The sequence below is a fragment of the Choloepus didactylus genome, chromosome 7 (genome assembly GCF_015220235.1).
Source record: "Choloepus didactylus isolate mChoDid1 chromosome 7, mChoDid1.pri, whole genome shotgun sequence".
Classification (NCBI taxonomy): domain Eukaryota; kingdom Metazoa; phylum Chordata; class Mammalia; order Pilosa; family Megalonychidae; genus Choloepus; species Choloepus didactylus.
Window position 1 is genome coordinate 31,995,446 of NC_051313.1, and position 13,685 is coordinate 32,009,130.

General features: G+C 39.7%; 1 protein-coding gene across 2 annotated transcripts in view; it reads right to left on the minus strand.

Annotated features, from left to right (window-relative positions):
* The window catches only part of DCBLD1 (discoidin, CUB and LCCL domain containing 1), an 83,609-nt gene that overhangs the window by 12,047 nt on the left and 57,877 nt on the right, over positions 1-13,685 (minus strand). For both annotated transcript variants that reach the window (XM_037844359.1, XM_037844360.1), the window contains exons 7-9: positions 7,458-7,498; positions 4,700-4,915; positions 4,143-4,267 (exon numbers count right to left, since the gene is read on the minus strand). In XM_037844359.1, coding sequence (XP_037700287.1) covers positions 4,143-4,267; positions 4,700-4,915; positions 7,458-7,498 — 382 coding nt within the window. The remainder of the gene's footprint in view (positions 1-4,142; positions 4,268-4,699; positions 4,916-7,457; positions 7,499-13,685) is intronic.

Below are 13,685 nucleotides of genomic sequence, written 5' to 3' on the forward strand. Positions count from 1 at the left end.
TGGAGTCTACGATTAATAAAAACACTGTAATATGCTTCCATTAAATGTAACAAAGGCAATATACCAAAGCTAAATGTCTATGAGAGGGGGATATAAGGGAAGGCATAGGATTCATGGTAATGGTTTTGTGGTCTGACCTTATTATTATATTCTATTGCATAGTATTTTTTATTCTCTTTTTTATTATTCTTTAAAATTTTTTTTTCATAGTAATGAATATGTCCAAGTGCTGATTGTGGTTATAAATGCACAACTATATAATGATACCATGAACAACTGATTGTACACTGCAGATGATTGTATTCTATGTGAATATATCTCCATAAAATTGCAGGGAAAAATATAAACAGGGATACAAGTGCTGGAGAAAACATGGAGAGAGGGATGTACAAATTTATTGTTGGTGGGAAAGTAGAATGGTGTAGCCTATATGGAAGACAGTGTGGTGACTCCACAGAAGCTAAGTATGTGGGTGCCATAAGGTCCTGCAACCTCATTATGAGGTATATACTTGGAAGATCTGAGAGGAAGGGCATGAATGGGCATTGGCACACTGGTGTTTATCGAGGTAGTATTAACGATTTCAATGGATGGAGGTGGCCTAAGGGTACATCGACTGAGGAACAGAACAGTGAACTGTGGTGTACGCATACAATAGAATACTGAGCAACTGCAAGAAGGATTGAAGCTGCTAGACACCAATGAGGTGAATGGATCTTGTGGACAGCATTTTGTGTGAAGCACACCAAAAATGAAAAGCAAACATCACAATGCCTCACCAATATGTACTAACTAAACTGTGTAAACTCAGGATTGAATCTTAGAGCACAGTTTATCAGGGGAACACTTGTTGTAATGGTCCCTAGATTGTAAGCTCTTACAACAGTCACATCTGTTCCTGAGTTGTAATGGTTATCTCTAAATCCTGAGATCCTGACCTCTTTGTATATAACCTGGTCGGTCTCTGGAACTTTGAGTATCTGTGTGACACCTGAAATTCAGAGCTAGAGCTTGGCAGCTATGAAGTCAGTATTACCTCATACAGCAACTGTTAAAAAAGCTGAAAAAGAGTACAGACTTCAATTAGATATATGAATGAGGCAGATCTGATTAGGACTAAGGCACATCAGGCAAAAGGGTAAAGGATGATATTGACTGTGTTTTAAACTTCAACTTCTGTGTAAGACCAAAGAAGAGATGTTTATTTGGTGCAGGATATATATTTTCTGCAGCATGCTAAGTAATTTAACTTGTACGGCCAGTTTATTCAAACACCATAAGTACATGAACTTTGAATAGGAAGTGAGATCTGATAGGTTTTTACAGGTTAGTGTGAGATACTGATACATCCCAAAGAAAGAAATTTGGGCAGAGAACAAAAAATATTTGTGACCACCTCCCTACCCACCCAACCCCCTGCCCCACCACTGAGGAACTGAAGAAAAATGCAGAAATTTTGGACTTCCCCCCTTGGGTTATCACTAATATTCTTGAAACATTCAAACATTGAGGACTAACAATTTAGTAGGCTGAGCCCTCGATCTTGGGGCTGGCTCTTATGAAGCTTGTTACTGCAAAGGAGAGGCTAAGTCTACTTATAATTGTGCCTAAGTGTCTCCCCCAGAGAACCTCTTCGTTGCTCAGATATGGTCCTCTCTCTCTCTCTCTCTCTCTCTCTCTAAGCCCAGTTGGCAGGTGAACTCACTGCTCTCTCCACTACATGGGACATGACTCCTAGGGGTGTAAATCTCTCTCCCAACGCAGAACATGACTCTGGGGATGAGCCTGGACCCAGCACTGTGGGACTGAGAAACTCTTCTTGACCAAAATGGGGAAGTGAAATGAAACAAAATAAAGTTTCAGCGGCTGATAGATCTCAAATGGAGTTGAGAGGTCACTCTGGAGGACATTCTTATGCACTATATAGATACCCTTTTTAGGTCTTAGTGTATTGGAATAGCTAGAAGGAAATACCTGAAACTATCGAACTGCAACCCAATAGTCTTAATTCTTGAAGAAGATTGTAAAACTATGTAGCTTACATGGTGTGATGGTGTGATTGTGAAAACCCTGTGGCTCACACTCCCTTTATCCAGTGTATGGATGGATGAGTAGAAAAGGGGGTACAAAAACTAAATGAAAAATAGGTTGGGATAGGGGGTAGTGGAATGATTTGGGTGTTCTTTTTTACTTTTATTTTTTATTCTTATTTTCATTCATTCTGGAATAATGAAAATGTTCAAACATTGACTGTGGTGACGAATGCACAATTATATGATGGAACTATGAACAGTTGATTATAAACCATGGATGACTATATGGTATGTGAATATATCTCAGTAAAACTGAACTGAATAAAAATCAAATCCATTTCTGCTATATTGCATTTTGGCAGCTTTAGCAAACTGGAACACTTGGTTATATAAAACCTCCAAAGTAAGGATTCTACATCTGTTGCATTTTTTGCACATTTTTGTTACTGAAGATACAAGGCTTTACAAACAAAGGCCAAATTATCTATCTTGGTAATACTGCTATCTGTTTTTCTTATTTAAATCTCATTCTGGATGAAGTTAAAATTGCCCATGCAATAGCCAAAAGGTGGAAACAACACAAGTCTCCACCAAAAGACGGATAAACAAAATTTGGTATATATCTTTATAATCAGATAATATTCAGCCATTAAAGGAATGATACATGCTATAACATGGAACAACCTTGAAAACATTATGCTAAGTGAAATAAACCAGCACAAAAGGACAAATAATCTATGTGTTCTACTTATATGAAATATCTGGAATAAGGAAGTACATAAACAGAAAGTAGATTAGAGGTTATCAGTTCTGGGAAGGGGAGGATGGGAAATGGGGAGGGTAAAGACATTCTGTTTTTGGTGATGAAAAAGTTTCAGTAATTGAAGGTGGTGATGGTAGCACAACATTGTAAGAGCAATTAATGAACTGTATACTTAAAAATGGTTAAAATGGCAAATTTTATGTTATATATATGTTATTACAATTAAAAAATCACGTAGGCATTTTTGACCTTTCTACATTAGCATGATGCTACTGATTTACAATCTCAAGAACACAAGTCATAAACTCTCACTGTTGCCATCTGTGCCAGTTCAATGTATTATGCCCCCCAGAATGCCATTATCTTTGATGCAATCTTCTGTGGGCAGACATGTTAGTGTTGATTAGATTTTAGAATCCTTTGAGTGTTTCTGTGGAGATGCACCCCACACCCATCTGTGGGTGATGACTCTGGATAATTTCCATGGAGGTGTCACCCCACCCATTCAGGGTGGGTCTAAATTAAATCACTGGAGCCATATAAATGAGCTGACAAACAGAAGGAACTCAGTGTAGCTGAGAGTGACATTTTGAAGAGAAGCAACAGCCAGGAGGGACACTTTGAAGAATGCACAGGAGCTGAGAGAAGCACTGCAGTTTACAGAGACATTTTGGAGACAGCCTTTGAAAGCAGACTTTGCTCCAAGCTAAGAGAGGACAAACGCCCCAAGAGCAACTGAGACTGACATATTGGAGAGAAGCTGAAGCCTAGAGAGGAACATCCTGGGAGAAAGCCATTTTGAAACCAGAAGTTTGAGCAAATACCAGCCTTCCCAGCTAACAGAGGTCTTCCAGACACCACTGGCCATCCTCCAGTGAAGGTACCCGATTGTTGATGCATTACCTTGGACACTTTATGGCCTTAAGACTATAACTGTGTAACCAAATAAACCCTCTTGATAAAAGCCAATCCATTTCTGGTGTTTTGCATTCCAGCAGCATTAGCAAACTAGAACACCATCCCTCTTCTAACTTGCGTTATCTCTAATACCATACCAATACAAATTTCCAGCCCAAACTTCCACCACACCCTTCTGAAGCAATAATTTTAAGTTACCAACTTTCACTTCTGAAGAAAATCCCAAGTATGTCATTCCTGAAGTATAAAACAATTAAATCTCAAAGATGTTTAAAGGTATTTATTGACACTTTTCTTATTCTTGCATGTTCCAGGAAGCACTGCCATATATCTTGTGTTAATGAAAAATAGAAAGTAAACACACTCATGAAAATATTTGGAGGTCTGCTCCCCCTACTCAACTTTCTTTCATCCAGAGTTTCCCTTACCTTTTCTTCATTATTCAGAATTCCTTTATAGGTCCTCCATTTGGAGTTGTTGTTTTTGAAGTTCATCACAAAACTCTTAACGTAAAAGTTGAAATTGGACTGTGTGGATCCTGTGGTCCTAATTCCTTATAAGAAAATATTATTTATAGGTTAGTTTTTAAATATAGTATATATAACATATATATCATAATTCAAATTTCACTTTTTTCTCACTTGAAATCTCAAATTATGTTATAAGCCAACTTCTATTAGTTGTGTTTAGAGACCAGATGAAAAGATGAGTGCTTCCACCTGACAATATACTGTAAAAAGGTTTCACCATTGAGTTATCATCTCTCTAATCCAGATATCCATAAAGGAGGTGAAAGGGAACTCCTGTACTGATATTTGCAATCTACACCCAGGTTCTTTTTACACAGATAATATGAGATTTGTAACATTTTCAAACCATTGCAATTATTTTGAGTTAGAGAAAGGCACCTACATTAATCAAAAGCATAATTACAACTGTGAGTCATTTTGCATTCATAAAACTGCTCCTGCACTTGCTTAAGTACCTGTTATTTTCTTCTTCTCCCCCAAATCTATCTCCAGCCACTCTCGTTGTCTGTGGTCGTTGCCGCTGTCACCCGAAGCCCACGATGGGCCTTGATCCTGAAGCCAGGCCTGGCCTGCGGACCAGTGAACCTGTTCTCCAACCTCATTGACCCACTGCCAAGAGGAGGAAGCTCTGATTTGCCTGTCGGGTTCCAAACTCAAGGATCTACTGCAATCTAGGAAAAAAGGGCAGTAAAACATTTTAGACATAGACATAAAATGAAAGCCCCCCAAAAAGTGCCTCTGTTCACCTAGAATTACTCTGAAATTGAATCAACTGTTTAATTACTAGCTTTTTTTGGACCCAAACTTGCACTGGACTCATTTTTACTATAGTATCCTGAAATGCTTCCTGCTTTTCTTTTAAATAGACCTCACCAAAATCACATCCATGTAAGTGCTACCTGTTTGCCCCCACTATAGATTTTTTTTCTACCCTTTTAAATTCACCCTGATTTCAACAAAGTTAAATGTCTTAAAGTTTTAAAATGCAGAGGTTCTCTCTGTCAAGGATTTGGGATCACAGAAGGGTTCCATTCTCTGTACCCTTGCGAGCAGGTGTATTTAGGTCCTTTGAAGATCAGTAAATTCTACCCAACATCTATCCATAGCACATTAACTACACCTTGTACAAGAAAATAAAAGCCATACTTTTTTTCCTGGGCAAAGACAACATATTCATATTGTTTTCCTTGAAATATTTTACTTTTTTGCTGAGGAAGAATACTTAAACAGAATATTTTCCATGATAGAGAAGCTAAAAAGTCTTTATTTTATATAATCATGCTCAGTAACTATAGTCAAGATAACTACTAATCAAATTGCAATATTTAAAAGCATTTTCTCTGTTAAAATCTAACATAAAGGAAACCTATCTTAGAATAAATGTCATTTCAATTCTCATTCTTTGTGGCAGAAGTTTAAAGGTGGCTAGATTTTAAAAGAAAACATTTTCTGCAAAATGCTAATTGGGCTTATTGACTTGTGCATTTTTATGTCACAGTATACTGGAAGCACCAGTATACTTGGTGCTATGTAACCTGAAGGGAAAAAATCCTTTAAACCCTATCATGTGACAGGTATGAAGGATAAAAAACTGGTTTTGTTTCAACATGCCAGACGTGGCAAATTTGAAATCACTTCTAAAATTTCTATTGCGTGCTCTAAATTGGAAATACACAGTGTTCTCCAATGAAATGTGATAAAATGTTATGCTAATGATAGACTGAGGCTCCTGAAATTGAGAAATACTTAGTGTGAAGTCTCAAGATTGATGAATTACAGCTCTTCGAAATTCAGAGGAAACAATTTCAACACCAACCTGAAATTAATACAATGAAACACACTCCACTTTCTATCCACTTTGTCATATTCAAAAAGACCTTCATTTTCAGATATCTCTCTTACTCTGAATTTTAATATACATGACTGAATTAGTTATATTTCATTTCTTGGTTTCCATTAGGTGAATAAGAACCAAACTCCACTGTCCATATTCTCACTGAATGGGATAAACACCCTGGGGCAAAAGCTGGAGCCACAAGTTTAGTCAACCCCCAAGCTCCTATTACAGGAGGAACTTCGTTCTCAAATAATCTTCCTTTGCTTGACTCTAACCACATTCTCTTCAGTGGACGAGTTACTGTACTGATGAGGGTGGCCAGGCCACAGAATGCTTGTACACCACCCGATGAGGATCTGCGCTGAGCCTGGGCAGCCACTTCATTCAATTCTGCTCACAAGTGGAGACCTGCCAGGCACCCTGACAGTGGCCCTTGCACCATGTCTGTGTTGGGAGATGCTCAAAGGTTCTGCAGTAGCACCGACTGGCTCTTGAGCATGCAGCCTGCAGCATGTTGCAAGGTTCTGGGCCACCTTGGCTTAACCAGACCAGGGGTCTAAATCTGACTTGGATACTGGATGTCCACAAAATATTTCATTTAAAGAAAGGTTAACACTGCTAAAAAAATAATTAATGAATTAAAAGGTTGAAAACCAACCAATCTAGCACCTAAAGCCACTTCTTCTGAGTCATCTGTTGTATGTCTTGAGTTTTATAATTCTCAGAGGAACTATTCAAAATTTTTCTCTTGCTTTAAATTTCCCAAAATACTTCTGGTAACCCCTTTAAACAGCTTATTTAACTCTGTTTGTTTCCTTGTGCTTTTAAATGTGTGACTTCAAGAGAGTTCACTTTATACACACACACACACACACACACACACACACACACACACACACACTTGATTATAGATAATGAAACTGTAATCAAAACATATATGTATATGTTATAGATAAGTAGCCCCTTCAGTTGTATAAATATATATATATATTGTGTGTGTATATATATATATACACATACATATACACACACATTGTTATACATTATGCATGTAAATAGCCCCTTGGCTTAGCTATATTTTTCACTTTTATGAACTGTATCATATTTCTGTTTTTTAGATTTTTTTTGTTAAAATGATCTAGTATTTAACTTTGAATATGTGTTAATCTAAATCATAAGACTGTCTTACAAAAAGCTGCTTATTTTACAACCAGACTTACCAGTTACTCTTAATCATCTTGAAGTTATTAGATCTAAAAAAAAACCTCACATTTTACATATCTAGTGAGCTAAGAACATATAGTAGAAACGGAATAATCCTCCACCAGTGAAGAATTTCAAAATATTCAAATTCTTAAGGAAAGCAGGGTCCTTACCATTGGAGGTAAACAGAAATCGCTTGTCTGACAGGGAACCACTGAAACAATAAACATAAACACGAGGCGGTGAGTGGCTTTTCTGGATCGCAGTGGCTGATGCCTATCTGTCACAGCGTTCCCTGTGCCCTCCCACATTTACCCCGTCACCCTCTCGACACCCCTGCAAGGCCACTGCTAGTGTCTTCACCGTCAGTATTTCACAGATCAGCAAACGCAGGCCCTCGGAGGGTAAGAAGCTTTCCTAAATTCATAGAGGACAAGTTGCCAGGGCCCTGAGGCACTGCTTTTAAAGCAAACTCCTGCCTGTACTGCTTCCATCACACCACACTGTACTGGGATGGAAGGTGTGCAGATATATGGTCTCAGGAACAACCTTAGATCCCAATTAATTAAGACCTGGTGACAGAGGCAGAAAGGATTACTGTCCTGAGCTCTCCCTTGTTCCAGCAGTCACCTCAAGGTGTCCCACTCACTGACAACAATCAAGGACCATTGAGAAAAATGAGGAAGCCTGCTCATTTGGAGGATGAGCGTGTCACTTCTGGTTGCCTTCTGTACAGACTTTCTTCTGTAGTCCTGCCCCAGCAATGTTCCTGCAGGGACAGCCTCAGCCCACCCTGTCTGTCTGTCTGTCTGTCTCTCATCAAACCCCAACCTAAGGTACCAACCAGCACTAGCACAAAGCCATGAACTAGCTCCTGGTTCTGGTTTTCTGGAGAAACATCACAGCATCTCACTGGCGTGGCCTGAACCGGCTGTCCCTGCTGGTCAGACAGGCCTGCTGTGTTTCCACCTCTAATTCTCTGACTTCTGTACTTTTACCGCCCGTGTTACTCTCATGGGAGAACTCACCAAATCAGCCCATTCTACAGTCACCTCCTTCATTAGATAAAAGATACCTGGTGCCCAACACCACGTTCACCTTGTTATAAAATCCTCTCTAAGTCAATGGTGTAGAATTAATAAGTAGAATGAATGGAAAATCTGGAATTCTCATATTACCCTTATATGAACAATATTTGCTCTATTGGATAGCAGAGGTAAACACCACCATCATGGTATTCAATGATTTTATAATCTGGGAGTATCACTTATTCTTTTAAATGTCTAATTCTGAACTATATTTGGAAATGGACAGAGAAGAGTACTGAAATATAAAATCCAGAGAGAATCCAAAAATACTCTGGCCAAGAGCATAAGTATCTTCCCATCAAAAGGTCTTTTTAGAAGTAACAGGTAGTAAGAACTATCCTGCACTGGACTTTCTCTTGCATATTCTTCGTCTACTTGCAGTCAGAGACTCCATGTGCCCCAGGATCCCACCTAAAGGTTCTGGTATAATTTCTGCACTGAATGTAATGCAGGCACCAGTCACTTCTCCTAGGAAAAAACTCAGACCCAGATGGATCATGGATGTGCCTGAATTCCCAGTAGGGCTGGGATGAGAACCCAGCTCTCCTGACTCTTAAAGAAAGGTGCACACTTTTTGCAATTCATTTTTAAATTTTCACTAACGTTTATTTAAAGCTTCTATTTGGTCTGTTTTCTCCACTTTCTCCAACGTCCCTGCACCATTACACTTGGAATTGGGCTCAAATACGCCCAAATAATATGCTGCCAACCTGAGGGCCTAGACTCCCTCTCTCAATCACTGCCACAAGGCTTTAAAATATTTATTTTTTAGTAGTTGTTGAGCAGAGAGTAATTATGGAAAGAAGGGTAACTTCTGAGTCGACCCTGAGGAGAGGACTCTAGGGCAGGCTCTGCTTCCAACAGCTCTCTGCCTCACTTTCATCCATTATCAGCTGGAATATGTTTTCCCACTTCATTCTATTAAACTGCTTAAACACTACCACTTAGAGACCCCTGTAGATAAATAAGTCTCCTCTTTTAAAAATAAAAGCCCCCTAGGGAGAGTTAGGGTTCGGAGGCATTCACTGGAATCACCAGCCTTCCCTGAGGGCTACAGAAGCAATCAAGAATAACCCAAGTGAAGGCGGGGCAAGATGGCAGACTGGTGAGCTGTATGTTTTAGTTACTCCTCCAGGAAAGTAGGTAAAAAGCCAGGAACTGCGTGGACTGGACACCACAGAGCAATCTGTCTTTGGGCATACTTCATACAACACTCATGAAAACGTGGAACTGCTGAGATCAGCGAAATCTGTAAGTTTTTGCGGCCAGGGGACCCGCGCCCCTCCCTGCCAGGCTCAGTCCCGGGGGAGGAGGGGCTGTCAGCTCCAGGAAGGAGAAGGGAGAATTGCAGTGGCTGCTCTTATCGGAAACTCATTCTACTGATTCAAACTCCAACCATAGATAGACTGAGACCAGACACCAGAGACTCTGAGAGCAGCCAGCCCAACAGAGAGGAGACAGGCATAGAAAAAAAACAACACGAAAAACTCCAAAATAAAAGCAGAGGATTTTTGGAGTTCTGGTGAACACAGAAAGGGGAAGGGCGGAGATCAGGCCTTGAGGCACATATGCAAATCCCGAAGCAAGGCTGATCTCTCTGCCCTGTGCACCTTTCCTTAATGGCCCTGGTTGCTTTATCTATTAGCATTTCAATAACCCATTAGATCTCTGAGGAGGGCCGTTTTTTTTTTTTTTTTTTTAAATCCTTTTTGCTTTTTCTAAAACAATTACTCTAAGAAGCTCAATACAGAAAGCTTCAAAGAATTGAAATTTGGGCACGTCAAGTCAAGAGCAGAACTAAGAGAGCTCTGAGACAAAAGGCAATAATCCAGTGGCTGAGAAAATTCACTAAACAACACAACTTCCAAGAAAAGGGGGGTGTCCGCTCACAGCCACCATCCTGGTGGACAGGAAACACTCCTGCCCATCGCCAGCCCCATAGCCCAGAGCTGCCCCAGACAACCCAGTGTGACGGAAGTGCTTCAAATAACAGGCACACACCACAAAACTGGGCGTGGACATTAGCCTTCCCTGCAACCTCAGCTGAATGTCCCAGAGCTGGGAAGGGGGAGCAGTGTGAATTAACAGAGCCCCATTCAGCCATCATTTGAGCAGACGGGGAGCCTCCCAACACAGCCCAGCAGCCCAGAACTGCCCTGGGGGGACGGCACTCACCTGTGACATAGCACAGTCATCCCTCAACAGAGGACCCGGGGTGCACAGCCTGGAAGAGGGGCCCACTTGCAAGTCTCAGGAGCCATACGCCAATACCAAAGACTTGTGGGTCAGTGGCAGAGACAAACTGTGGCAGGACTGAACTGAAGGATTAGACTATTGCAGTAGCTTTAAAACTCTAGGATCATCAGGGAGATTTGATTGTTAGGGCCACCCCCCCCTCCCCGACTGCCCAGAAACACGCCCCACATACAGGGCAGGCAACACCAACTACACACGCAAGCTTGGTACACCAATTGGGCCCCACAAGACTCACTCCCCCACTCACCAAAAAGGCTAAGCAGGGGAGATCTGGCTTGTGGAGAACAGGTGGCTCGTGGACGCCACCTGCTGGTTAGTTAGAGAAAGTCTACTCCACGAAGCTGTAGATCTGATAAATTAGAGATAAGGACTTCAACTGGTCTACAAACCCTAAAAGAACCCTATCAAGTTCAGCAAATGCCACGAGGCCAAAAACAACAGAAAATTATAAAGCATATGAAAAAACCAGACGATATGGATAACCCAAGCCCAAGCACCCAAATCAAAAGACCAGAAGAGACACACCTAGAGCAGCTACTCAAAGAACTAAAGATGAACAATGAGACCATAGTACGGGATATGAAGGAAATCAAGAAGACCCTAGAAGAGCATAAAGAAGACATTGCAAGACTAAATAAAAAAATGGATGATCTTATGGAAATTAAAGAAACTGTTGACCAAATTAAAAAGATTCTGGACACTCATAGTACAAGACTAGAGGAAGTTGAACAACGAATCAGTGACCTGGAAGATGACAGAATGGAAAATGAAAGCATAAAAGAAAGAATGGGGAAAAAAATTGAAAAACTCGAAATGGACCTCAGGGATATGATAGATAATATGAAACGTCCGAATATAAGACTCATTGGTGTCCCAGAAGGGGAAGAAAAGGGTAAAGGTCTAGGAAGAGTATTCAAAGAAATTGTTGGGGAAATCTTCCCAAATCTTCTAAACAACATAAATACACAAATCATAAATGCTCAGCGAACTCCAAATAGAATAAATCCAAAAAAACCCACTCCGAGACATATACTGATCACACTGTCAAGCATAGAAGAGAAGGAGCAAGTTCTGAAAGCAGCAAGAGAAAAGCAATTCACCACATACAAAGGAAACAGCATAAGACTAAGTAGTGACTACTCAGCAGCCACCATGGAGGCAAGAAGGCAGTGGCACGATATATTTAAAATTCTGAGTGAGAGGAATTTCCAGCCAAGAATACTTTATCCAGCAAAGCTCTCCTTCAAATTTGAGGGAGAGCTTAAATTTTTCACAGACAAAGAAATGCTGAGAGAATTTACTAACAAGAGACCTGCCCTACTGGAGATACTAAAGGGAGCCCTACAGACAGAGAAACAAAGACAGGACAGAGAGACTTGGAGAAAGGTTCAGTACTAAAGAGATTCGGTATGGGTACAATAAAGGATATTAATAGAGAGAGGGAAAAATATGGCAAACATAATCCAAAGGATAAGATGGCCGATTCAAGAAATGCCTTCACGGTTTTAACGTTGAATGTAAATGGATTAAACTCCCCAATTAAAAGATATAGATTCGCAGAATGGATCAAAAAAAATGAACCATCAATATGTTGCATACAAGAGACTCATCTTAGACACAGGGACACAAAGAAACTGAAAGTGAAAGGATGGAAAAAAATATTTCATGCAAGCTACAGCCAAAAGAAAGCAGGTGTAGCAATATTAATCTCAGATAAAATAGACTTCAAATGCAGGGATGTTTTGAGAGACAAAGAAGGCCACTACATACTAATAAAAGGGGCAATTCAGCAAGAAGAAATAACAATCGTAAATGTCTATGCACCCAATCAAGGTGCCACAAAATACATGAGAGAAACATTGGCAAAACTAAAGGAAGCAATTGATGTTTCCACAATAATTGTGGGAGACTTCAACACATCACTCTCTCCTATAGATAGATCAACCAGACAGAAGACCAATAAGGAAATTGAAAACCTAAACAATCTGATAAATGAATTAGATTTAACAGACATCTACAGGACATTACATCCCAAATCACCAGGATACACATACTTTTCTAGTGCTCACGGAACTTTCTCCAGAATAGATCATATGCTGGGACATAAAACAAGCCTCAATAAATTTAAAAAGATTGAAATTATTCAAAGCACATTCTCTGACCACAATGGAATACAATTAGAAGTCAATAACCATCAGAGACTTAGAAAATTCACAAATACCTGGAGGTTAAACAACACACTCCTAAACAATCAGTGGGTTAAAGAAGAAATAGCAAGAGAAATTGCTAAATATATAGAGACGAATGAAAATGAGAACACAACATACCAAAACCTATGGGATGCAGCAAAAGCAGTGCTAAGGGGGAAATTTATAGCACTAAACGCATATATTAAAAAGGAAGAAAGAGCCAAAATCAAAGAACTAATGGATCAACTGAAGAAGCTAGAAAATGAACAGGAGACCAATCCTAAACCAAGTACAAGAAAAGAAATAACAAGGATTAAAGCAGAAATAAATGACATAGAGAACAAAAAAACAATAGAAAGGATAAATATCACCAAAAGTTGGTTCTTTGAGAAGATCAACAAGATTGACAAGCCCCTAGCTAGACTGACAAAATCAAAAAGAGAGAAGACCCATATAAACAAAATAATGAATGAAAAAGGTGACATAACTGCAGATCCTGAAGAAATTAAAAAAATTATAAGAGGATATTATGAACAACTGTATGGCAACAAACTGGATAATGTAGAAGAAATGGACAATTTCCTGGAAACATATGAACAACCTAGACTGACCAGAGAAGAAATAGAAGACCTCAACCAACCCATCACAAGCAAAGAGATCCAATCAGTCATCAAAAATCTTCCCACAAATAAATGCCCAGGGCCAGATGGCTTCACAGGGGAATTCTACCAAACTTTCCAGAAAGAACTGACACCAATCTTACTCAAACTCTTTCAAAACATTGAAAAAAATGGAACACTACCTAACTCATTTTATGAAGCTAACATCAATCTAATACCAAAACCAGGCAAAGATGCTACAAAAAAGG